Source organism: Melopsittacus undulatus, chromosome 5 (genome assembly GCF_012275295.1).
Source record: "Melopsittacus undulatus isolate bMelUnd1 chromosome 5, bMelUnd1.mat.Z, whole genome shotgun sequence".
Classification (NCBI taxonomy): Eukaryota; Metazoa; Chordata; class Aves; order Psittaciformes; family Psittaculidae; genus Melopsittacus; species Melopsittacus undulatus.
In genome coordinates, this window is record NC_047531.1 from 2,331,533 (window position 1) to 2,359,327 (window position 27,795).

General features: G+C 39.6%; 1 protein-coding gene across 1 annotated transcript in view; it reads left to right on the plus strand.

Moving 5' to 3' along the window:
* CELF2 (CUGBP Elav-like family member 2) overlaps positions 1-27,795 on the plus strand; it is a 378,952-nt gene that overhangs the window by 330,722 nt on the left and 20,435 nt on the right. Inside the window, exon 10 of the mRNA XM_013128049.3 lies at positions 9,248-9,382. Coding sequence (XP_012983503.1) covers positions 9,248-9,382 — 135 coding nt within the window. The remainder of the gene's footprint in view (positions 1-9,247; positions 9,383-27,795) is intronic.

The following is a 27,795-nucleotide window of genomic DNA, read 5'->3' on the forward strand; positions in this document are numbered from 1 at the left end:
TATTGAGTAAGGTGCTAAAGAAGATCTGTCATGGCAGCTTGAAAGTCCTTTGAACTTCATGTTTGAGGGGTCCAACTTTTGTCTTTGAAGTCAATGGGTGTGCTTACCTTATAATTCAGACACTAAAAGATTGATCAAAAGCCACATGAGCCATTGAAATTTCACTGTTACTTACAGGGCTCTAGCATCTCTTTTGTGCTCGAGTCTCAGTGAAGTCACAGTGTGCGAAATTAGGACTTCTAATACAGCCACCTTGTCCAAAATTAGTGGTCTTTGGATCTGCAAATATTTATTTCTGCTGCTAAAGCTCATGTTGTCTCTGTACCGAACAGAAAGGACACAGCACACACCCTGCTGCACATGTGAAGAAATATTTGCCATGAAGTCCTTTGTGATATTATTTCTTAAATCAAAGCAATTTTCTTTGCCAGCAGACCAAAGACACTGGTCTTCACTGTGAAGTTTTAAATTCCCTTTCAGTAATACGCCTGAGTCTGGTTAAAGTAGGTTTTATGTGACAAAAGCAGGGGTTCTTTGGTTTTGTTGAAAGGAGTGGGATTTTTAGGCATTTCTAGTTGAAGAGAACTGGAGGGGTTTTGTTTCTTTGTTTGTCAGATTGGGAGCTGGGGATTGAATCCAAAGAAAAATGAGGATTTTTTCAAGAACTCACTAACATACAGACATTAAACACAGAGCACCAGCTCTAAAAGTGAATGCTATTCTTGCTGTAGCAGCCCGCTGACCCTACTATATATTCAGCGCTGCATTTGCCCCATGTTCACAAACCATGTGTGAAGTCCAAGCAAGTCATGAAGCACGTTTAACTAAAATTTGTGAGATATTTAAATTGGAGAAACAGAAAGTTGCAGTTTTCCTTGTAACTTGCCAAGCTTTAAGGTTTCACACTTGATTTCCCAGTTTCATTTTTTCTCATTTTTATTGAAAAATGAGATTTTCGTGAAATTGTTCTATTTCAGGAGCCAAGCTAGTATGTCAAGACTGGTAATAAGGCTGGGAGAGTTGACAATGCTGCCTTTGGTATTAAAGTAATCCTCTGGTCTTGATTACAGCAGGGAATCCTACCTTGCCCAACTCTGCTTCGCTGCACTTGTAAAACATGCAAGCACATACGATCATCACATGTACAGAGTGAGCACTTCCTCACTTTACCTCCCCACCTCTTATGTGTGCTAATGCTAATTTGAAGGCAGGTTTCTCTCTCACAGCCTCAGTGTCTAGCTGTGCTTTGTCCTTGGGGAAGGCTAATAATGTAGATGAATTACATTATGTGATTTGATTGTCTTACTTTAAAAAGACAATGCAAGCTACATTAAGCACTAGCAGCGTTTCAAGCAAAAATGATGCCTCCTTCAAATATATACAAATTGCAGGGAAAGCTTAGTTCAAAGGAGATTGATGTCACTTGAGCGTTTGCATTGAATTTGGCTGGCACTAGATCAAGTCCTAAAAGCTGTAGTTATTTAAGCCAACCTACCTGTTTAAGATGGACCTGGAAAGCACTGTTACAGTGAGTATAAGCAGAGAGGGCTATGTTGCATTGGGTGACTGTAGAAAATTCAAGTGTTCAAAAATACCCACTCTATGAAGTTTTTCTATTGTCCATTCATGTAGTATGCTTTGGCAGGAATAAACATGCCCTTTACAGAAATATTTCAGGACATACAGATATGTCCAATACTCATGAAAGACACAAAAGGACTCTCTTGGTTTAATTGAACAGACAGCTTTCTGAAGTCATGCAGGAGAAGAAACCATGATTTTGGCTTTTCTTGCTTTGGCTTTGAGATCTCTAAACCCTCTGCAGCTGGGACTTTTTCTATTTTTCCAATGTATGGGATTTTTTCCCCAGTCCTTTCCAAACTCTTCACAGTTTGGTTGCATTTTGGGTTGAACTTCTGGCCCTTTCTGAACCCTGTTCAATCCATTTCCCCCTTCTTCTGTTACCCAAGCCAGATTTCCTCCTGTTGCAGAGTCTGTAGGAGCAGATGGGTGAGAGAAACTCTGTGAGGTTCTGCTTTCTGAGTATTTTCCTCTAATTGTTGGACTGGCTCAGTGGATCTGGAGGGACCAGTTGGAAGCCAGGACCATCTGCACAAAAGCTCTATACTTTTGCATTGGCCCAAGGATCCTTTTTATCCTCTCTTTGATGGCTTCCTTCCAGCAAAGCCATACTGAAGGAGGGTTTCTCCTGCTATGACCTCTTTAGGGATGTCACATTAAAACTAAAGGTCACTGAGAAACTGTTTCCAGCTCAAGGGAGATAGCTGCTTCTTAAAGATAACTGCCAGTTTTGAAAATGTTAACCTCAGGGACCAAAACCATTGAGCTTTCAATTCTATTGAAATTCCTACTTCATTTAAAGCATACAATTAGTTCGGGTGATTTTTTTTAGCTAATAAGTTAAACAACTCTATTTAGCATTTTTGGGGGGAGAGTTTGAAGCAAGTGAGCCTGTTTCAGTCCACACATTGCTCCTGCTCACAGGAGGAGAGGCACCTTGGGAGGAAAACTGACACTCAGCAGTTCACGAGACGTGTTTATTCGAGTGGTAAAAGTGCATGATGTGAAAGTTTGGCCAAGTCTGGGCATATGATCTATAGCTCTGGCTGGGCCTTCCGTAAATGATGAAAGGAGGGCAAGCGGGTTTTTATTGCCCTGGTCCCTGTATGGGTGGAATTCATCACACAGAACCTCAGTAGCTGGGAAGTAGGCATCCCATCTCCCTACGGTGCCAATGAAGAGGGAGCCACTCCCAGGCAGAGATTCATCCTGCCCAGGGATGGTGTTAACCTATTTTAGGATCAGATGAATCATCTGCTCGTTCTCTCTCCTTTGACTATAGCAAGATCTTGGGCTAGTAACTTTTATTTGGATAAAGTTAGATGAGATGAATCTTTCCTACTACAACTGGCAAGGTTTAAATTGAGAAAAACACATTTCTTGCCAGGATGTGTTTAGAGCCTGTATAACCTGAAAATGTGCTGAAATCCTGTGTGAGTCAACTGGGAACTCTAGCTTTCAGTTGGATCTAAGCACATACTCTTAAAAAGCAGGTCAGAATCAAATGTGGACTTGAAAGCTGCTTTAAGGCCTTTGCTAACTCAAATGCAAAATGGTCAGGGTACCTTAAGCACTGTTCAGATAAGCAGCTTTTCTAAAGGTAGGCACAGAGTATATCTGGTTTGATGGAGGTAGTGCTTAGGTCTCCTGTCTTTTTTAATTCTTAGACTATTGCTGGAATAACATCATACTATTTAAGACACCGTCCATGAAGCTTTTACCCTTGCTTTTAACATCAGCATCCAAATGGTTGATGTCAGTGTTAGCAAATAGTTGCATTTTGGCCTGGAGATGATAAATTTTACCTTAAGCCACGATTTTTAAGCTGCAACCAGGAATTAATTCAGAAAGAATAAATCCAAAAATTAGGTATTTCCAAAAAAAAGAAAGTCAAGTTAGTGGGAACTGCTTATGAGCTAACCAGATTTGGCTCTGATCATCACCACTGACTGAAACCCTCTGTGCATATATTATCACTAACATGTAGCCAGTGTCTGCCTTTATTAGGAATTTGTTCAGCAAGCAAATCTCAGCTCTTTCCTAATAAGATTTTATTATGGTCTTGGGAACCCAAGAGCTGATGAGGCCTTCAGGAACAGCTCGTGACTCCGTTGCCTCCTCTACAAATACCCCCTAATTCCAACTTTACAGTTATCGCAGGAGAAAAGCCACGGCGAGTGAAATGAGGCAAATTGCTTCATCGTATGGAAGTCTGTGTCGGAGGCTGTACGAGAAGTTGTAAGATGTAAATCTCGTGCTCTCCAATTTTGCCGTGTTTTCACAGAACTGCATCTGTGACTGTGCAGCACTACAGAAATTTCCTGTGAATGTGCTAATAGGCCTTATGAGAATGTTCTATCACCATCCATCTGTCACTTTTTAACAGGCCTGATTGGCAAGCACTTGTAACAACTGACATCTGTTCTCGCTTATTGATATGTAGATTTATGGTAATTGCTGTGAACAATAAGACACAAAATTACCTAAGGTGAACATTAAATTAAATTTTCATGCCCCTGTCCTTATAAATAATTTTTTAAAAAACCTTAAGTTTCAAGCAAGGAAAACTGTGCATCTGTTTTGTACATAATTTAATTGTTTTTTTAATCTGCCAAATAACAGAATGAAAGTTGAATTTCCTCGCAAGCTTGAATATTTGCCAAGCTGATAGCACATTGGTAAATACATGTTATTAAAAATGGAATCAAACTGTATTGTGATGCTGGGGTGTTTTAATCATTTCCCTTTAATTCCCAACATTGTCTCCATCATAAAGATCAAGAGTTATTCCTTACCCAGAAGTTTTCTTTTCCTCTACAGGGGGATTTTCATTTTTCATGTGCAGTTTTGCCTATGAGGCTGTTCTTCAGCGTTAAGCAATTTGCATTTCTTCTGAGAGAGAGAAGTGCCTTTGCTGAGTGAGCAGCACTTTCAAATAAAAACAATCTACTCATTTGCTGCCCAGCTCTGTTGTGGGATTTAGGGCTGGGTTTGAAAAGCTGTAGGATGTGAAATGTGTGAAGACAGTGGGTGAAAGAGGGGGAATGACACAACAGATTAGTCCCACAGAACTGTCCCTTAGCTGAAGTTCAAATGAACCAAAAAACCCCATTTGAAAGCAAAGTATATTTTGGGTCCAGGACTGACAGCATTTGGTTTCCCTCCTCCAAGTTTGTCCTAGCAAGTGAGATGTTGACGCACGTTGATGACAAGTTGATGGGAGAAACCCAGAAAGAAGGAGCAGAGATGGTAAAATGCCTGGGGAATGTGAAACAGTGATGACAAGACTTATTTTTTATATGTTTGAGCACACAAAAGATCCTAAAGAGGTTCACAGAATCATAGCATGGTTTGGGTTGGAAAGGACCTTAAGATCGTCCAGTTCAACCTCATGCCTTGAGCAGGGACCCCTCACACTAACCATATGACCCAAGGCTCTGTACATCCTGGCCTTGTTCACTGCCAAGGATGGAGCATTTACTACTTCTTTGGGCAATCTGTTCCAGTGCCTCAGCAGCAATGCATATTAACTGATAAACCTGCTGGCACAATCAGAGCATGTTGCACAACGGCACATGCCATGAGTCCTTTCTGACAATCACATTTGGGTGCTCTATTCAGTGGGCTTTTATCTGCCCTTCTCTTATGCTGTTCAGCCTAGAGAAGAGAAGGCTGCGTGGAGACCTCATAGCAGCCTGCCAGTATCTGAAGGGGGCCTATAGGGATGCTGGGGAGGGACTATTCATTAGGGACTGTAGTGACAGGACAAGGGGTAACGGGTTGAAACTTAAACAGCAGAGGTCTAGATTGGGTATAAGGAAGAAATTCTTTACTGTGAGGGTGCTGAGGCACTGGAATGGGTTGCCCAGGGAGGTTGTGAATGCTCCATCCCTGGCAGTATTCAAGGCCAGGTTGGATGAAGCCTTGGGTGCCATGGTTTAGTGTGAGGTGTCCCTGCCCATGGCAGGGGGGTTGGAACTGGATGATCTTAAGGTCCTTTCCAACCCTAACTATTCTATTCTATGATTCTATGTGTGACACCAGCAAGCAGTCTTTTACCAAAGGCATCAAAGCTGACACCCTGTAACATCTGCAGAGCTGGTTTGTGGCCAATGTCTTTTAGTCACCTCTGCAGTAAAACAGACTGGGTGGGGAGAGAACTTCGTCACTGCCTAGCTCTTCTTTGTTAATCTTCTTTTGGCAGTGAAAATCTTTCATCAAGTTGATGGGTTCTTCTTGTGCTTCCACAGGAAATGTCCGACTATAAAAATGTTTGTGAGGGATGAGGCAGTGCTGGTGTTTGTTTTGCATCCACACAGGCGCCGTGGTGGTTTCTGAGCCCACAGAGAGCAGTTGTTTGTTCCCCTGCCTGTTGACTTTCTCTTGCCTGCAGTACTCTTCCTAGAGGGCTGTACAGTGCTATATGCTCCCTCCCAGCTCCACATCCCTCTGTGCTTATAGCCCTCTTCAGCCTTGCATGCATGGGCAAAGCCATGCACATAAAATGCAATAGAAAGAGCAGCATTATATTGCTTTTAATTGTGTCTAAACTAAGGTTTGGAGAAAAGTCCATGTGTTTTCCAGTAGCATGTGGGATTTCATCTAGGTGAAGCTGTTTGCAGCCTCTCCTCTAGTACCATCCTGTACTTTTGCTATTATTTAATCCTGCCATGTGTGCTGTTTAAAAGTCCAAAGTGGAAACCTCCCCACAGAAGAAATATAAGCTGATTATAAATGATCCTTCTTATGAATAGCTAGCCAGTGGGTGACAGAAAACCATGCTGTCCTGTTGGAGAGCATCCCACTGCTTTCCCAAATCTCTTACAGAATGGCATGAAATAATAACCTCAGTAAAGACCAGCAACGTTTGTTGAGCATTTTTTGCTTGACATTACTTATACTTCTTACAAAAGAAGAAGATAAATTATATTTGGGGACCAAATATCAATCCAGGATGAAAATTGATTCTGTATCTCACTGTGAGAACCATTGTCTTTGCGGAGAGGTGGACCCCAGCTTCAGTCTTCTCCATCCCTAAAGTCTGGTTTAATGTAATTTGCAGAATTTTGCTATCAAGGAAAGAGGATTTTTCAATTAAAGAAAATAATTTACATCCAAGGAAAGCCTGTAGGTCAGATGAGTAATTAAATAAAAATAAATTTAAATTATGCTTGCATATCTGAATTTCTATCTGAATTGTACTTGAACAAAAAGTTCTCAAGTTAAGCCAGAGATGGGATTTAAAAAGTGTTCTGAATTTCCTTACTATTGCTGGTTTCAGAAATGTATTTATTAATATGATGCTGCTTCCAAAATTTCATTTCAAACTGGCTGATAATAAAAGTAAAATGTTTTTAAAATAATCAACTTTTCCTGCTTTAAAGATGACTTTGTTCTAGAGTTCAAGACCTGAGATGTTTTAAGCAGTTTTATTCTATTTATTTGGGCATCCAATATCTATTTTTTAAGTATTTATCAACTATGTGTCTAATTAAGGTGCAGTTTTGACATTTCAGAGTTATCTTTGTATTTTAAAGCACTTAAACATCATGAAAGCTGGTTTAGAAGACCAAATTGCAACAATGACCCATTATTTAGTAGCTACACCTCATTGTCTAGGTTAATAATGACTTGTGACTAGGGTAGCTTTAGTGCATCTTGCAGAATAGTTCAAGTTGGTTGTGTTTGAGAAAAGCTTTATTTTTCAAGCTGGTCATTAGCTTCTGAAAGAAACCTGGAAGAGCTTTTTTGGTCATGTAATTTGACCAAGTGTTTTGTGCCAGACTTCAGACTACTAAGTGGTGGATCTTGGACCAACTAAAACCTTGCTCATACCATTGTCCTTGTGTCACATTTTCAAAAGCACCAGCATCTGAGCTGGCTGTGGGTATTTGAGGCAGAGAAGTTAGAACCTCAGCCAAGCTGGGTGCTAACCTAAGATCTGACCTGCCTGTTGGAACATGCAAGTAGCTTGGAGCATGTATTTAAATTTGGGAGTTTATTCACAAATAGTTGCTTATATTAAAGTTCACTTTACAGTTTTAATGCTGGGACAATAAGAATACTTATTTGTGGGGCTCATTGACTGTACCAACCTGAGTCTGCAACATATGTGGTTTAAAGTAATACCACTCTCCATTGTTGCAGGAGTTCTCAATACCTAGAAAATACCTCTCCTTCATTGCATTTTTCTTCTTCTCAACATACTTATGAAGTATTATATTTATCCTTTTTTTCACCTTCTCCCAAGTTGTCATTAAGTTCTCCTGGTTTGAGAAACAAAGTGTACTGGGAGAAGTGGTATCTTTTGTTAGACAAACTAACATTCAGTATAAATTGACAAGTTTACAGGCCTTCAGGCTCTTCTTTAGGTGTACCCCAAAGCTCATGCAGTCTTCCTGGCTCTATCCCTTGATCTGAAAACAGGATTGCTCTTCCTGCCACCTAACCTTTTGTGTGTACTTACATTATCATGATTACAAGAACATAACAAACCTCTTTTAGTGATTTGGTTTTATTCACATTGTTAGTTCTATTGAGGGCTCTAGAACCATGCACAGATCTCCTTCATGAGTCTAAGCCAAAAAAGGATGATCTCTCACTGCCATCCAAACAACCTGTCTCATATCTGTATGCAGACACTCAGTCTGAACATTGCACCTGTGAACAGTTGCATCTCATTCAGAGGATCCTGAGAAGGATCCAGGCTGGTTAATGCTAGCATCTAATTTATATCTGCATTTTAGTCTCTTACTATAGCAGTTTGCCTTAGAGTAAGTGCCTAAGTAATTTGTCTAGCCCATGGTAAAAGGTAGGTACTTTTGAAGACCTCTGGAGAATCATACTCCTATCCCTCTAATTTAAGTAAAATGAATGCCATTTCTTGTTCCTTAATCATTCTTTTTTTTATGTATCACAGAAATTCTATTATTGTTTATCTTTTTTAACTTACCATCTAACTTAAAGACTTTGCTATATAAATGCATCCATTCCTTATTGAAATGCAGGTATATCTCCCCCACATCCTCTAAAATAATGAAATGGCTGATGACTGAGTAGACTTAATATCACAGTCTAGAGCTTATGGCCTGAAAGCCCCTACCTCAATGATAGCTTTGTGATCAGACTCATACTAATTTTATGTTCCTAATTCATATGTGGGTTTAGAAATGAACCATCAAAAGGAATATTAGCACAATTATTGGTTACTGCACTAAGTGTAGCCTTAGTAGATACATTCCAAGGAGATACAGGAAACAAATTGTATTCATCCCAATTATATGACCCTGTCCTAAATGTGTTTTAAATGTTAGTTATCTTCTTTACACCCCCTGTTGTGCCAGGAAATAGTATTGTGCCTGGGCTTCACACAGAGTTTAAATGACTTTTAATTCCACACTTCCGTTATAAAGGAGGCACAAACTAGATTTAATTTTCCTGAACTATAGGCTGGTGCCTTTGCTGTATTCTCTCAACGCCAAAGCAGAGAGGTGAGAGATGCTATTTGGGGACTGTAAGAGTTGCTTCCCAGATTATAGATGTCTTGGGAACGAAAAGAATTGACTCTTGGCAAGGTACATCCCAAGCTCCGTGTCCATTGAAAACAGCTTTTTTAATTAGTATTATTATCACATATTTTAATTAACCCTCTTGCTTCTTTATGCAGGCATGAACGCTTTACAATTACAGAATTTGGCAACTTTAGCAGCCGCAGCAGCCGCCGCCCAAACCTCAGCTACCACCACCAATGCAAATCCTCTGTCCACAACAACCGGTGCTCTGGGAGCCCTCACAAGTCCCGGTAAGAGCAGAGTGCTTGCTTTCAAATTACAAACATGAGAATAAATGGGAAGAGGATAGTTATAGCAGTGGTTCCGTGTTGTGTCTTAAGTTTTGTACGCATATGAATTCTGAAGACCCTTTTAATAAGGAAATGTGTTTATTGCTGTTATTGTAAGCAAATAACCAGTTTTTCAAGTAGTCCAGTGTGGACATGTTCACCTTTCAAGACTCATTTCAGGGGCCATTAAAGCCTAATGGACCCATGTGTCCAGGGTTTAGCTTTAACAGTTGTTTTTCTCCTTAGTAGCTGGTGCAGTGCTGTGTTTAGGCTTTAGTCTGAGAACAGTGCTGATAGCACATCGATGTTTTAGTTGTTGAAAGTAAGTATTTCTTACCCCCATCAAGGACTTCTCAGTCTCATGCTCTGCAGTGAGGAGGGGCACAAAAAGCAGTGAGGAAGCAGAGACAGGATACCTGACCCAAACTAGTCAATACCACAGCACGTCATGCCCAGTATATAATGGGGGGAGTGGGTGAGTGGCTGTGTGGTTCTGAGTTACCAGCCATGCTTAAACCACAGCACCATCTTACAAAACTCCATGTGGAAATTACAATTGCATGGGAAACTTTAGCTGAAATTGACTTTTCAGAAAGAATTCAGAACATGAGCAAATTCTTCTCATCCTATGGAAAAATCAGCGGAGGTAGTGTATGTTAATCCCTGAGAGACTGACTGATCTTTGATTCCCAGCATATCATGCATGTACTGCCTTCACTCATCATGAATTTTTGTGAAGTCTTCTATTTTTTTCCTTCTCTTTTTCCTGCTGTATCTTCACTTGAGCTTTCTTCTGGTCCTAAATGAGAATACAGTTACAGAAGTGACATCAAAGGCTCAGCCAGATTCTGTCCTCATTACACGAAGCAAAAGACAGATTTGTGTGGGAAGAAAGGACAGGCTAAGAGGTGGTGGTGCCTCCATGACTACCATGTAGACTTTCAGCACAACGTGTCCAAAAACCCTTAAGAGAAATAAGGCAAATCCAGAGTTCAGTAATGCTTCAGCATCTCCAGAATCCAGAGAGTGATGCTGATTCAGTGTAGTTACTCTGGATTTACAGAGACATAGCTGAGTGAAGAATCTGGCCGCTTATCTTTACATAAAGGCTGCAGGGTGTAATTATTTGCATCATGAAGTGTGTTTATTGCTGCTCTAAAAAACATTCATATTATTTTAGACACCACTAAAGAACATTTGTGTTTAATCTTGTTTAAGTGTGTATTTATTCCCCATGAGAAAGGAATTCATGTCAGATGGTTTGAGCTCATCAGTAAGGAAAACAGTCTTCACTGCACAATAGAACAGGGACTAAGTGTGGTGCTGGGTGTTAAAGCTGGCCAACACTTCCCATTATATTACAGTATTATTGTTGGTTTGGGGGAGAGGTTAGATGGGAGGCAGCTTGGCTAATATGAAGTTTATGCAGAGCCTCATTTCAAGCTACAAATAATATTCATTTGCAACATCTCTCAGAAGAAGATTGTGTGCAAATTATTTTGGTTTGCTAGCATATGTTTTATTTAAACCCAAGCAATATCTTCCCTACATCCTGGAGCTGGGGCTCCACACTTTGCAAAGGCTGATCTCAGTGTCAGTGCTCCTGTCTAAATGTCACTCATATAAATAAGTGGAAATGTTGCATTTCATGCATGTTCTGTAATATCTCTGCAGGTTAGCTGTTAAATGTCTGAATAGCCTGTCCCCCCAAAGCATCCTCAACATTTCTTAAGCCATAGAATCATAGAATCATAGAATAGTTAGGGTTGGAAAGGACCTTAAGATCATCCAGTTCCAAACCCCCAGGACAACTCACCGTACTGCACTGCAGTGCAGAGGCTGGGAATGAACTTTCTTCATCATTGCTGCTCTGCAGCAGAGTGGCATCAGAACCTCAGGCAGCAGCATGTTTCTGTTGTACACTTTGCCTTGCCGTGTTAGCACAAGATTCAGATTCATCCTTAAGGTCCACATTTTCCTCTCTCCCTCTTCAACTCAGTCTTTTAATCCAGCCTGGCTAACTTGCTGTTCCCTCTTCTAACTGGATCTCAGGGCTTCTTGAGTACCTCAAGGATCATGTCATCTGATGTCCAACTCTGCTGACACACGTGGTTAGAAAGGTGCTTCAGCTAGCTGGACAGATATTCTTTAGCACTAAGTAAAGCTTAGTATTGCTTAGGGTGGCATTCTAGAGCAGATACCAACGTGTTTCTACAGACATTAATTATTTTGGCTAACACATTGAAGATGTGTTATTTTTAAGAAAAATATGGATTTTTAGCCTTTGAAATTCAGTATTCAGGATCATAATTGCTTCTGAAACTCTCACAGATAGTAGCTGTACACAAGTGTTTCTAATATTAGACAGCTTGGTGTGTCAAAGAGGAATTCTATCTCTAATAGGTCCATTGACCTATATATGTTGCACAGCAAACCTAAAATCAAGCCTTGTTAAAAATGTCCTTCAGTTTAACCTTTCTTATCTGGTTCCACATTCTCCACCCTATTAAATATTTTGTAAACCTGAATAATATCTTCAGTGATTCTTCTCTGCTCTATGGAAAATGAATTTACTTCGATAAAACTTTTCATAGTAGCTCAAAGTGTTTCCATTAAAACTTGAAATACGTTGTCAGAAAACATTTAAATCTGCCTTTCAATGTGTGGATGTTTGGAGGCCTGGAGGGTATTTTTTTGGTCTAGATTTCTTTTAATAGAACACTTCAGCTTGTTGTGTTTCATAAGTGTAAATTATTTTGTCTGTTTTCAAAGCCTGCACTAAGCCCAGGAAGAAATGTTTGCGTCTCTCCAGATAATGCATTAAATTAATATTTCTCGGTTCAGAAAACTGCCCAAATTTAGGAGAGTGCAAAGGTACAGGCTTAAATTTAATCCTTTTCTTGATGCTGTTAAAGCCAAAATACTGCATGGAACAGGGATGGGCATAAGCATGCCATTCTAATATTAAACCACAGCAGCCATGTAAATTGTACCCATCTTTCTACCAATATGTAACTATATCTCTCCTGAATCAGTCTTTGACCAAGAGCTCCTACTCTGTCCTTTGTAGACATGTGTCATAAGAACCCCGAAAGGTGATTGCTTTCATTAAAATTAATCTTGCAGCTTCATTTTACACAGATAAGACTTAGCAACCTCCAAGGCATCAAACTATTACAGAGGGGTTGGTGTTCAGTGCAACTTTCATACGTGGACAACACAGAAAAACAGGTCAGGAAGTGAGGAACCGGCAGGGCATCTGATATTTGAGGATGTCACATTTTACTGCTGGCTTCAAATTGCAGTATGTTAAAAAAGAAGAGAAAAATATCCAGCATCTAATAGTGACTGTTCAATCTGTATGAAACTCTTTCTTCAAGGTTCATACAATTACATATTTCCAAACAAATTAAACTCCAATGATCTTTCTCTCCTACATTCTTACTCAATAGCTTTGACCTGCAAAAGAGTCTAAGGACACTCATTCTGTCTCATTTCTCTTAGGCCTGAGACGGTATTCATTCAGAAAGAACAGAGACAATGCAATCCCCCAAACTATTAATTTTTTTATAATTGTAAATTTATAATTTCAATTTTGCATACCCATGGAAGTCTCTCCCTACAGCATTGTTAGAAATGATTTTTTAAAAGCCTTTGCTTAAAAAAACCCATGAAAGATTAAGCTTTCATTTTAGTCAAAATCCCCTCAGGCAATAAATAGGTTCTTTTGTCTCTTGGCCCTAGAAAAAAAATTAAAATGGTTTAAATTGCCCATGGTTAAAGTAACTGTTTCTTGCAATTATCAGATGGTAGTGAATAAAAATGAAGATGAAATCATGAAAGAACAAAAACCAGGTAAATGCATATTATGTCTTTCATGAGTTTCTCACAGGTCTTTTGAAGACTCATTTAATCATCTTTCTTGTCTTTTATTTTGATATGATAATTGTTTTCTTTATTTACTTTAATCACCTCTATTTAGTTAATTAATTCTTCACTTTCTTTTCATTTCACTCGCTTAGAGTATTTTCCTTTTTTAAAGGCAGGTACCTGTAGTATTTCATAACATAAGGATTTGGGCTGGGGTAGCTTTCACCTGACTCCAGGTCATCTGAGCCAGTTTAACTCAACTCCCTTTTGATTGAGTCCTGGAAGTTTGACTTTCCCATTAACTGGGAAGGGATTTTGGGGGAAGTGCCTCAGGTGTAGGTATCAACACTGTGAATATCTCAGTTTAGGCAGGATGAATCTCACCTGAGTGTCAGGAGTTTTGTCTCCTGCTCCAGGGACCGTTCTTGGCACATCCTGCAAATGGATCGGCTAGGAAAGAGCTCACTGGGAGGCTGCTATTTCAGAGCCTGCAAACATATATAGTTAATTCAGTGGGTGGTGGGAAGGCCTGAAGGTGGATGTGAAGTAGGAACATACAAGCTCAGGATCAGGATATCTGCCTCTAACGCTGTCTGCCATGTAATTTGCCTTAGTTGACCTGGAGCCCTAATTTTCCCAAGGATAACAATGTTTATTCTGACTGGTGGTGCAAGGTTGATAAGGCACCTTTCCAGATACCCAAAGTATGAAGGTCCTGATCTTTTGGCAAACTGATGTTACGCAGCAGCAGAAAAGTGTTTTGTACTCGTAGGAAGAATATGGAAGTTGGGTTTCAGACACCAGCTTACTTTGTCATCTTGCCCTTATCCTCACTGCACATGCTGTTTAATGCCATACCATTATAATCACAGAATTTCATAGGTTGGTAGATGCTTCATAAGGTCTCTACTCCAGTCTCCTGCTCGCAACAGGACCACTCAGAGCAGGTTGGTTAAAGCCATACCCAGCCAAGGTTTGTTTGAGTATCTCCAGGATGGAGATTCACAGCCTTTGTGAGCTCATTTCAATTTTGTTACTTACAATACATGCATAAATGAGGTGTTTTTTTCAATATCCAACAGTAAAATACTTCTGTGTGCAAATGAAGAGACAAAACATGTAATTATGTATCCAAATTTATCTGCATAAACATACACAGTATAACTTCTGAGCTGTGGGGGAACGGAATTGCTAAACCAGAAGCTAATTCAGTTTCAGACCTAGGAGCCTTGATTTTCCATGACATTTCATGATTATTTGATTCTCTAAACTATTATTTATTCACCCAGCTGAACTAGCTATTCATGCTTCAGTAAAAAAGCTCTTCAGGTTTATCTGCTCTGTAAACCTAAGAGGAAATCTGTCTGCAAAAAAACCCCTACTGTCAGTATAGAAAGTAAGACTTTTTTCTTTAACAACCTCTTAAAATCCAGCCCAGCTTTTGCCATATTATGTCAGAATTTAGCCATTAACTCTTCTGTTGAAAAAAATAAAAAGCCAGTTCTCTAAGCACAAAAGTCTAAAAATACTCATTTTCAGACAGATGCTGACATTGAAGAATAACAGCCCCCAAAAAAGGAAGTCTGTGAAGTGCAGAATAAACTAAAGAGAGGAGAAAACTGATTAACTCATCCCTTCCCCCTGCTAAAAGAGAATTATAGTTAGCATCCACGGTTCATTATTTTCTCTAACCCCTAATACAGTATGAAGATTGTCTTTGTTAGTTGAGGGTATTCACGTTGTGAACAGAATTGTCGAAACATTAGAGATTTTATAGAATATACAAGATGCTTCAGCTGAGCAGCAGTGAAGAATGTTCAAATAATCATTCTTAGAAGATTCTCTCTTTGTTCAGTTCAGTACAATACGTTTTTCTCCAATCAGCAGTACAAGTCTGCCACCGTGACATTTTGTTAGAGGCCAGTACACCTACTGAGATAGCTGTGATTTCCTTCCAGGATGATCCAAAAATAACCCTACCAGTAGGTGTGTAGGAAGCTCTGACAGTTTACTAAAGAATGAATTGAGGTAGATGTTTCATGTTGGAAAAGAACAGCTTAAAATGCAGAATGGCCCTCTTCATACTGTAGTTCAAATTGATCATTTTTGTACCTTTTCATGTGGAATTAATGCAGGTTCCATTATCATAAAATAATTTTAAATAAGCTTTATTACTTTTGCATTACATAGAAAACTTCCCTAGTATAATGTTCATTATTTTTAAGATAAAGTTCAATTGATAAATATAACACATATCTTAAATAAAGGTTTATAAATACTGTATTAATACATTACACATACCTTGTATGGATGCTTAAACAACCCACGTGTATGATTTTTAATTGTATATTTAAATCTAGTTATACTGCTAGCACCATTATCTCAGTATTCAGAGCACAGAGTAGTCCAGTCCTTTAACCCTGATCTCAGCACCAGTTCCCTAAAATGCATGTTTGCAAGGAAGCCATGGAAGAAAATCTTGCCTTAGCATGTCCAACATCCAGCGCCTGTCATTTGACCGCAGAATTCAAATGGATTTGTGATGGGACAGGTATATATCTGAACTGCTGTGTGTCAGCTGGGCTTACCCACACAGTGTTAAGTTTCTGAGAAAGTGGTTAGGTTCCTAAATAGTTGAATTGATTTTGGCTACTCCTAGTACCCACAGATTATGCTACTTCTTGGAGAAATACTTTGGTATTAAGCCCATCTGATAATTAGGTCACCCTTAAGCAGGCATCCAAACACAGTTTGGAGCCAAAAATAGGAAACTGGGCACGCAGCTTTGACCTATATTTGTATTTTTAATAGTGCTTCAGAATGTCTTTAAATTGCTAAAGAAGAAAAAAGAGGAATTGTGGCTAAAAGTCTCCACTGTAGTAAGAGGAGAGGTGAAGGGTGATGAATTCCCACAGAGCCTCCCTGGAACACCGCTGTCTGCCTGATCTCTGCATTCTGATAACCTGAAGGATGCCAATGGCAGCAGACAGGCCATCAATTAACTGGAATGACCTGTTTGCATATTTGTCTCTTAAAATACAACAAATCTTTGTGTATTCTCCTAGCAAATCGATTTCTGTACAGGTGTATCAGTTCAGCCTAACAGATCTTTGGGCAGCTCAGTTGCTAAATAGCCAGGCTTAGGGAGGGCAGAACCTCTCAGTGAAGAAGCGTGTATTTCTGTGAAGGACTCTGTTAGTTCTTTGGTGTTGTTTGTTTTTTGGTTTGGGTTTGGGTTTTTTCTTTTGGAAACAACATACAGTACTAAACCATGGATTAGTAGGATCTAATTCAACAGGAGACATGTTTGGTTTTTAAACATTAGTACATTATGATCTTCCTCAAGTATTAAATCCATTGCCTTAGCACATTTCAGGATTTACTTTGCTTGAAGTAAACAAATAATGCTTTATAATACATAATGTTTTGTGAGTGTCTCTCTGTCTCACTCTTAATCTCTATTTCAAGCCACAAGAATCCCAATTTATAAAGAAGGCTATTTTCCTTTCTGTTGGAAGTACTATTTCAAGTTAATTCAGGGTTGTTTTCTAGAAAGGAAGCATGATTCTATCAGCTTGGCTACACAGGTAGATATGTGAGTGTATATGCTATATATCTTACATGAAGTTCCAAGCCCAGAAAATGTGCTGGAGTTCATATTATTTAAGAAATGCTGTAAATCTTAGCAAAACTCATGCATTCGAATGAGCTTTCAACTATTTAAGGTTTACTACTGCCAGCACTGCTCCTTCAACCCTACTGAATTGTGCGTGTATCCGTGGATACCCATGGCTGGTTTCCTTAAAGGAGGATAAATTGTGGAACATAATGGTAATTAGAGTTTATGAATGTCTTCAACCTAATTGTTTCAGTCATTGCTTCTGAGAAGAGCTAATTGTTTGAATATGGGGCAGCTGAATTATTTTATGCATTGGCCAAGCAAAAATATCTCCAACACCTGTATGGGTTTAAAACCAAATAAAGTAAACCCTTGACTGCCTTTGTTGTTTGTGGAACAAAAGTGTGCAATATGAATGAAAAGAACCAGTGCCACATTGAACTACGTATGACTTTACAACTGGTCTGCAAAGGATCTGGCTGAGTAATTTTACATGAGACAAGATAATCCTTGAGTTCTGTGCCTTACGGAGCTGAATGACTCTATCTTCTGGTGTGCTATTGCAATCAGGTTGTGCTTCCACACCCCCCTAAAAATCCCTTCTTCCACGGAAGTTATTATTCATGCAGTTTCTGGACTCATAATTCCTTTACCTATAGACTCAAATTTTCAATATATAGTTTATCTCATCTCTATTCTAAAATACCATGGGCAGGATTCCTAAGTGTCTGAGGTAAACAAATCTTTTAGGCGCATCTCGCTGCAATGGAAAGACAAACACCTCCCAAGGACTGTTTACCTGATCTTAAGATGGATGAAGATGAATCAGGCCATGCTCTCCTGTGTACTAGAATTTGAATTGCCATATTGCATATGATTAGAATTCCTGCAACAAAAACATTGCTTACCTTGAACTATGGTCTTGGACTTCAATAACACTCCTTTTTTATGGAGAGATGTTTGTTGTTTGTAATTGCTTAGTGATGAAAGTACGTCAAAGATGTTGCAAGCACATAGAGGGCAGTGTGAAGGAGCCTTTACCCAGGCAGAAGATCCTGGCCTTACTGATTCTAGATCAGAAATTCTTTGGGAAGTGATTTAGAAGTGATTGTATGCTGAAGTGGCTCCACATGGAGGTCATTTCAGCATTGGAGTATGAGTCCCTAAACAACAGCTCACTCCAGATTGTGTGAGGTAGCAGTAATAAACATGAAAGCACAGCTGGAAGTTCCCTGTAGATATGCTAATGGTCTGGTTTTGATGTGAACTCAGTGGTGCTTTGATGAACAGAGGCCACAGCCTTTGGCCCACTGAGTAAAACAGTCATAAATGCTCAGTAATTATTCTTTGTTTTCTTCATATTGTGGGGTTTCAGTTTGGTTTGGTTTCAGTTTGAGTTACAGCTGGAAATATCTAATGGCCAGCTATGAAGTTTAACCCAAGCCAATCCACTGTGCCTTATTATTTTCTTCCCTAGTCTCTTTTTAAAGTACTTCCTACCCAAAACCAAAAGCGATTTATCATTGTGGTCTGCTGGAAAGAATGCATGATATGTTGCAGGCACAGTGCTGAAATAGGATATATGATTTTTAGTTTACACTAGAGGTGGATGGTTTTCGCTGAGCAGTACATTTCAACAAATCAAAAACATCACTGTGGAGTTGGCCCAGAATATTAACTTGCTTTTTACCCTTTCCATCTTCATAATCTCACAGGAAAAGGTGCCATTGCACACAATAGTGTAGATTCACAAAGATATGCCCAGTCAATAAACTGTTGTTTCCTAAAATATCTTCTGTTAGATAGGTAAGTTTAGAAAACTACAAAAATAACCACCTGATTGATAAGTTTGTCTGTGATACCTGTAGAACCTTTGTGTGCTCTGCTTTCCCTCCTTCTTTGCTGCTGTGGAAGGTGGTTGGTGTAGAGACTGTAATTTCAAGACCATTAGAAATGTCAAGTTAGGCTCTACTATAAATAAGTGATTAAGATATATGACCCTGATTTTCACTTGTCCCAAGGTCATGGAACTTCCTTAGCTCTCAAAGACCATCACTACTGAAGAGTAGGGGTTTATGAGTCTAAAGTTAGTCTCCAGTTCTTGAAGACTTCAACTTCTGAATTTGTGTTTCTCTTTTCCTATACCCTGAGAAGATACAATCTTTCACAGGAATTGTTCACCTGTGAGTAGTGAAGAAACAGAGGGACACTGACGCATTTGAGAAAGGCTGTGATAATCAGTATATGTCTTTCTATATTGTCATTCTTGTTTCCCCCGACTCTTTCTTGCTCTTTCGCTTTTCTGGCACTCTTTCCCTGGAGTGTGTCTGTCACTTTTATTTTATTCTATCGAAGCACAAGTAGAACACTTAAACTTACCAGAGTCTTCCTTTTTGACATGTCAGACAGCACTTCCAAGATACCAAAAAATGAGCAAGTTTCACTTCTTTCTCCACACCAATGGCAGTATCTTTGGCACAGGAGCCTATGGAGAATTAACCACCCCAGAGCAGGAAAATCTACATGTCCTTTCCCAAAAATTGCCCTGAGAAAACCAGTGCATGCTCGTGCTATGTTAGCTACTGGGACACCAGCAGTTTGTGCAAGGGTGAATACTCAGATTGGCTGGAGATCACCGTAAAGGGCAGAGAGTTTAATGCCAGTCACACATGCTGGTTAGATTAGAATACTGATGAGCCCTTTTTAAAGGCCAACTGCATCTTCCTTTAGCAAAAGTATTAAAATGCCCCTCTTTCCCCCACCTCCCCCCCCAGGTTCTCCTCAAGAATAAATTAAAACTTGGAGGTGTGGTTATTATCACAGAATAATTAGACCCCATGGGATTAGAGACACTCAACGTTTGTTAATGCCCCTGGGTTGTGATTATCTAATAATGATGATGCCTCTGTCATCACTTAATTATTCTTCCCCTTTAAAATGTTCCTTATGCAGTCAGAGCCCGTAGAGTGTGCTCACTTCAGACAGAAATGCAACTGCAAATTCCTGGGAGTGCTGTCACATGCCTGGTGTGATTGACTTACCCACTTCTCCCCCGCGCCCATGTTCATAATCCTCATTTCATAAGATGCATCATTGCTTGAGTCGTTCCTTATTTCCATAAGAGACATTTCATTCACATGTTTAGGAGGAAGGTTTGGGGCCTCCATCTCTTTAAAACAGTCATCTTTAGTGCTATATTAACTATGTAAGTGCACCTTTATCAATTGACTTTAAACAGATCTGTCCAGAATCTTGTATTATACCAAACTGGTGGTCTAGATACCTCACTACATAAGGACATCCTACAGTTGGGTGCCATTCTTCTCTGTTTAAGATGTAAAGAAGATGTAAGTCAGACTAAAGTTGGAAGCTTTGCATAGACTTTGTCCAACACAACTAAACTTTATCTAATATGCTCCATTATATATTCCAATACTTCAAGATATATTCCAATATCCTTAGTCTTTCACTCATGCCAGCAAGTGTTTGTCTTGTTTGGATACCGTTTGCAAGACACTGTTCCAGAATCACTGGGTTTCCAACTAAAGATTAGAAAGAAAACAGGCAACACAGCCTTAATCTGTTTATCCTTAAATCCGGTGTTGTCTCTTAGCTTCCCATACTAAGAAAGGGACAAACAAATATTCTGTTTACCCAAGAGATTTTTGGTAGTAAACAAAGATTTTATATTCAGCTTGCTAGAATTAGAGATTTCTAATTTGAGTTTAATATTTCTTTCCCTTTTCTCCCCAACTCTTTATATTTTTTTCTATGTCATTGACTAAGGAGATGTTAGGAATATTAAAATACCTTTTTTCTTTTCTTTTCTTACTTAATTTACTATCATTGCATAATTTCCTTATATCCTTTCTTTCTGTTCTTCTACTATGTTTTTATTTTCTCTTGAACATTGCTAAATCTAGAAGATTGAGGCACTGATCATCTTGCTGGCCCTCCACTGAAGTCCATCCAGCTGATCAATGTTTTCCATGCAATGAGGAGTCCAAATCTGGATGTAATATTTAGATGTGACCTAACAAGTGCCAAATGAAGAGAAAACATCACCTGGGTCTCCTGGCTCTTCTCCTGTTCCAATAGCCCAGGATGTTGTTGGCTTTCTTTACTGCGAGGGCATGTTGCTCCTCATGGTCACCTCCCACCAGGATCCTTCCAGGTCCTTTTCCCAGCCCCTCATCCCCACTCCATGTTACTGAAAGGGATTATTCCTTCCCAAATACAGGACTTCACATCTTTCCTTGTTATATTTCATGAGGTTCCTGTTGGCCAAGTCTACCCATCTGCATCCCTCTGGCAGTCATTTAGTCAGGAGCAGTTTCAGTCAGATCTATTTCATCTAGCCCTTGGAGTCAGTGAGCTCAGGACAGCAGCAGAAAAACAGAAATACACCTAAATTCGGTACAAGAAAGAGGATTCTAGACTCAGACAACCGACAATACAGGTTTGACAGGAGTCTCTCCCAAAAGAGAACATGTTTTCTCTGCGGCTCCTCATGCTTGAAGTCATAGTGACATTCAACCTTAAATTTGCAGGTAACATTGATCCCTGGTGCACTACTATATCGTCTTAACCAGGGTTATTTAAACTCTCCATTAAGTAAAACAACAAGAACAAAGTTGTGGTTCACAGCCGAGCGGAGATAAGCAGGTAGCTGATATCAAAGTAAATGTTGAGCTTCCTGTTGTGCCGTGCATTAGGTAGTGACAGGCAATTGCAGAGCGTAACCAAGAGCTGCCTAAAAGAAACCTGTCAGCAGGGCTGGCACAGTTACTGTTGTGAATCTCTGTATGAAAAGCCCCAGTGTAGGTAAGCCAGTCTTGGAGCTGACCCGAAGCTCTGCAGCACCAGAAAGCTTGTTCTGCTCCAGAAAGATGAGCTGCTTTCACATGGATGAGGTGAGTGAAGGTTTACAGCAACCCGCTATGCAGGAAAAGAGCTAAAGCTGCCCTTGATTTTCTTTGCCCATTCTTTCCTTTAGTCTTGCCCTAAAGCCAAATTAGTGTTTACAAAAGGAAACTTCACTTGCTATCTCTGAAATTCATCTTTGATATTCCTAATACCTTAGTCCCAGGCCTGCAGTGTGACTGTGTGTCATTTCCAGACAGTCTGACAGTGTTGGAAGAGGAGGATGGGAAGAGGATGAGGTGAAGAGGAATAGGGAGAGTGCACACACAGCCTACTGCAAATCAGCACCCATAGAATAGTGCCAAGTTAACATCTATATTATGGAGATTCCACAGAGACTCTTTTTTTTTGTGGTGTATGTCTTTGCTGAGAAGTCATTAGAGTTCTTTTATTTGTATAGCATGCCTATTTATAGGCATATAGCCTATATATGCCTATATATATATATATATAAATATATATAGCATGCCTATTTATAGGCATTTACTAATGAAATTAAGAATGGGGTCAGCTACACACTATAATTCACCCCTCTGCTAAATCACAGCAGTGTCTGTGATTCAGGCAGGTTCTTTTCTTCAAAGCATGTGAGATGGAGTGTTTATTCAGTACTTCGTTTCATCACCAAGTTCTCAGGCAGCCTCCCTAGACCCTCCAGTTGACCTGTTGGGGAAGAGGGTTTATTTCATACATTGGCCCTGGGACATGAGAGGAGTGGGATTTGCCCAAGGCTATAGTACAAACATAGGCCTGTGGGTTTTTTTACTTCAGAACACCGAGAAATCCTGTCAAGAGCACTACTTGGTCTTAGGTGTAGGAGGTAAATAGGCATTACAAGAATGTGCCTATATCTCCAAGATGTGGCTTTCTAAGAGACAAGCCAGTGACTGGGAAGAAGCAGAATTAACCCTGTCTTGCCACAAAGAAAACATAGAACTTTATCCAGGGCAGCACAAGAAGTTTGAGGCAGAACTGGGAAAGGCATCAATAGCAAATAGTAGTACAACTCATCCTGTTGCTTTTATCAAGGCCATCCTATTTTGTATGACCAATACTGTCACAGTGCCCAAGTCCCTGCTGCCTGGCTCCTTTCTCTGACAGGGTTTGCTTAACAGAACAGTGCACATCCTCTGCAGATTAGATCAGAATTGCCCAAAATCACTCAATTCTCTGAGCCTGAGATTTGATTGAGGTGATTACATTCAGACTCCTGAGTTTTCGTGGTTTGGCATTGATTCTGCATGCAGGATGGACGCAGATCCATCACCTTCAGATCACCAGCTTGTCAATACATGTGGCCAACAAGAAGGGGCAGGATCCATCCCAAAACACATTGCCTGTCTGAATGATGTATGTCTACTTTGAGTTCACCATCTCAACCAGTAGGAAGGGTCATCTCCAAAGGACAATTCAGCCCATCCTTAGAAATCTAAAGGTGGGGTGTCGAATTGGAGGTCCCAGCCTCAGAGACTGTCCAAAAGAATAGTTTTGACTAGACTAGCTTAAACTAACAATGAGGCTGCCAAGGTGGGGAAATTAATCCCATCCACAGTGTGCGCAGCAAAGCCAAAGAAGTATTTACGTGTCATTGCCTTGCCTAAATGCTGTTATCCTGAATCCAGTTTTCCAGCTGATGTAAATCCAGATGTTGTAAATCATCATGACTCTATGGACATAAGCTAGCCAAAAGAATGTCCAAAATTTTCTATGATAATACCACTTGTTTTTCTAGGTTGGCAGAGTTTTTAGGAATTGTGTTGAAATGTTACTTAAATTAAAGGGAAATGCCTCATTGCTAGTTTAGACTTCTATTAAAATATCTCTGACCTAAAGGGTGTTATAACCTTTTACAGGTAGAAATAAATGTGTTGAGGAGAATAGTTGAAAATGACAGCTTCTTTCAGCCTTAAATGTCTCTATGAATGCAACATTACTGGTTAAACACAAATATCTATACTGTGTAGAGCAACCACTCCAAATGAAAATGTGTTCTCTGTATCGCAGAGACTTCTGTTAAAGAATATGTTAACCAAAGGCCAAGTCTCTTTATTCATAATGAAGCTGATAGCAAAAGTTCCATCAATTAAATGGAGGAAGCAGAGTGAGATCAAATGGCTGGGGTTGTGAATGAATCAGAGGGGTGTTGGGGAAGGGCTGCAGCAATGCCTTTCTCCATTTCACAGCCTCTTGATGGTATTATTTGTGTTACTTGAAGTTTTCTGGATGTTTATTAAAGTGGGATTGAGTTTGGAAGAGAGATGAAGTTATGAGACTGACACGGAAATGTGGGAATAGAGTAGTCAATGAAGAAGAAACCACAAGGTCTCTAATAGTGAAATAAATATTTTGAACCTTCTCACCTTTCATGGTTGGAGATGCTAAAGTGTTTTGTGTGTGGCCTGGATAGAGAAGGCAACAGGTGGCCAGCATGCTGTGTACCTGCAGGAAAGAGCAGATTTTTCTACAGCTTACTGGACAACTCTTTATTCTCACACGTTAAACTGACCTCTTTATCCAATGCTGTGATACTATTTCCTGCATTAATAGATTCTTAAGGTCAGTGGGGAATTTGATGAATATCTTGTCTGAACTCTTGCAACAACAGCCAAAAGATTCAACCCTAGAACTCCTGCCATTAGTCTCTGATTGGGCAACAGCCTCTTTGAGAAGGTTGTTGGCTTATTCCATGACTGATGTTAGAGAGGGAAAGGTACCTTTGAGTAGGTAAAATCTTATCTATCATGTTCTGATGTTTATCCAGAGCTTAAAGTTGTGAGGGAACGATCGGTACAGCTGCTAAGAATCATCTCTGTTCTTCACCAACTATTGTATATTCAGTCAGCATTCATCAGGCTGGAGCTCCAGTCTGCTGAATCTCTCCCCCTAGCTTCAGTATTAACTAACTCACTTTGTACTGCCCAGAAATGTATTGAGTCCCTTGACATATGTAGGTTTTAAGGAGGCAAGGATAAAATACCCAGTATAAAGGGAAAAATAATACACCAAATGTTGTGGATACAGGGTGTGCCATACAGAGTGGCAGCAGAAGCCCAAGTCCTTTGCACTGTTTATGTGTGCTTTCATTTTCCTCACTGTTGCACCAAATACTGGTGCACCAGTAGCACAAAGAGGGCAATTCCTAGTGGCATTACAGCTCCATACATCAAGCTGTCTAAGTACCTGGAGAGAGATGCTTACTGTTTATTAAGCAGTACTATGAAGTGATATGATTCAGAGCAGCAATGTTCTGGTGTAGAGGATGGAGGGAGCTGTGACATGTTTTCTTTTAATTTATTTGGTATAAGAGAACCTGGTAAAAAACAATTTATAAATTCTGTAGGTATCCAATCTGTTTTTGTCATCTGGACAACGAAAACACATTAATATAGAATAACACTATTCTGACAGTGAATTATACTTCCTTTACCATTACCCTGAGCAGCTGTGGAGCCCAAGAGCTTTGCTGACACAAGAGAGTTATACAGGTTCCCCAAAAGTAGTGCAGTCTTCTACTGTTACCCAAAGGGATGTGATTTCTTTTTTGTTCCCTTTGGTTCAATATATGTTACATTTTTTTTAGCTGAAAGGAACTAGAAAGAGGTAAAGAACAGGAGAAGCATAGTCCTTGTCTTTAGATGGATTTTAGCTTGTTCTGGGGTTATATGAGGTAAAAGCTTTTGTCAGGGCTAAGAGTCCACAGGTATCTTGTAGAACCTGTTCACTTCTGTTCCATGTCCCTGTAAGTATTTTGGGGACAAGGAATACCATTGCTTCACCTCTTAATTTGAGAAATTTTCACCTCTGTTAATATCTTGGACCTTTTATGGCCCCTTTATGATAGTATTTTAGCTCATCACTGTCTTCATCTTTATTTCATGGATGCAGGTCTCAGTCAAAGAGAAGGAGATAACTAGTGTGGAATCTCTCAGGAAAGAGCAAGGTGCTGAATCTGTCCTTTACAAGTGCCCTAACAAAAGGAGCTCCATTTCTGTTCACCCCATGTTCAATAAGATAATGGGAACCACACAATTTGTTCAGTTTCTTTCTCCTCAAAGAAATAATAAGCCAAAGAGGAAAAACTATTGTCCCAATGGATCTGAGAGACAGATCACTGCTAAGCAGAAGGAATAGCCACAACAACAAAAAGCTGATTTCTGAGGCGCTTCAGTGCTCCAACTAGTATTTCATATTGATTATATGCCAAGGCATTATTTAGGCAAACTAGATAATCTGCGTTGTAACTTCAAATGGGAAAATCACTGAGGCACCTGCTCTGTATTTGTCTGATGGAACAGAGAAACTTGATATGAATAAAAGAAAAGAGATGTTGGCCTGAGATACCGGCCATCCCTGGAGCATGTGTTCAAGCAGTGACACCAGGATAAGAGCCATCACAACACACTCTGGGTTGTTTAAAAGGAAAGGATTTAATCAGGTTTTTCTGCCTTTTCCAATGGATGTGATGATAGTCGTGTTTGGCTCTCATTCACGAGAGTTATTTGCCCCCAGTTGTAATGTAATTTTTAGGCAGCTTCCTAGCTTCTGTTTCTCTCATTTCTTAAATATATGTGTTTCCTCTGGAGGAAAGGGTAGTAATCCTTTGAAACAGAAAATGGATGGAATTCAGCCCAGTCAAAAACAATCAGATCCTTCAGATTTGGGGTTTATGGACTTCATTTAAATGATCTGCTAATGAACATGAGCAGAAAGAGCAGTTTTGGTCACAGGGAATTCACTGGCTTTCATGCATGCTTGTTTTTTTCTCTCTTCTCTGTTGGTGCTCACATTATCTGACAAAAGTGGGGTTTTACTTGATTTTTTTTATACTTTTTTAAAAAATCAAGCCATTATTGGCTTCTTATTGCTTTGTGGAGAGAGATTGAATAATCAAAGCTGCCTCTACCTGCACCATATGCAATTACTCAAGCTAACATTGCAGATGCTAGGGAAATGGGGACAAGAAGTGCCTCAGAGTCTGGAAACCTCATCTGTACCGAGTCTTGTACTTTGAGGACTCATGAAGGCTAAGGCTTGTTTTTTGTGAGTCTTCAGGTTGTAAAGGTAGGTTGTTTGTAGGTTAAATCTTGAAGGTGCACCCATAGAGTTGCCTCCTGCTTTCCTAACTGGATACCAACAACTGTAGAAGCTTCACTTTCTTGAGGGTTCACTGACTAATCTGATGTGTTCAGCAGCTCAAAAGAGCATCAAGATAAAAGTGGTCTTAACCATTTCACAGATAGGTGATGAACAGGAGCAAAAAAGGCCTGTGTAGACATGATGTGCCTCCAGTAAATCATCAACAAAACTCTGACTTTAAATGTTCACTTTTCAGAAGATAATGGAACTTTATAATGGAAAAGAAAGTCTTTATGATTGATACATTAAAGTAGGTCTCAGGAGATAAGCTAAAAACCTAATTGCTTCTGCAGCTTTTATGAGTGTGATTCATCTGCTATAACTTTACCTACCTGTAAGTTAAGTGTTTAATCTACACTGGTTATTCAAGGCCCTTCTATGAGAGATGCACATTTCTAGTTTATCCAAGCTATCCTAAATTATAGCTCTTTCTAAGGTGTTTTATTACTTTCCTATGACAAGAGAGTAAGTCTTTTTCTTTTCTTAAGCATGTAGTTTAGACAGATTCATCTCATCCACCTTTATCATTCCCTTGGCATTGTAGCAGCAAGGACCTTTGCTCCACCTGAGCCTCTGCAGAGCTTCTGGGGCTGCATATAGTATCTATCATTTATAGGGTGCATATACATGACTAGTTGCATACAAAGACCAGGCTAAAAGCCTGCACTAAAACGGATAGCAGATACATTTTGCATTTGGTTGGTCATTCTTTATGTAAACTTCAAGGGTTTAAATGATGTTCACACAGAATCCTAGAGCAGATCCATAACATAGTGTCTTGCTTAGAATAATTAACATTTCTCTTATAACACTTGGTGCCCAAACC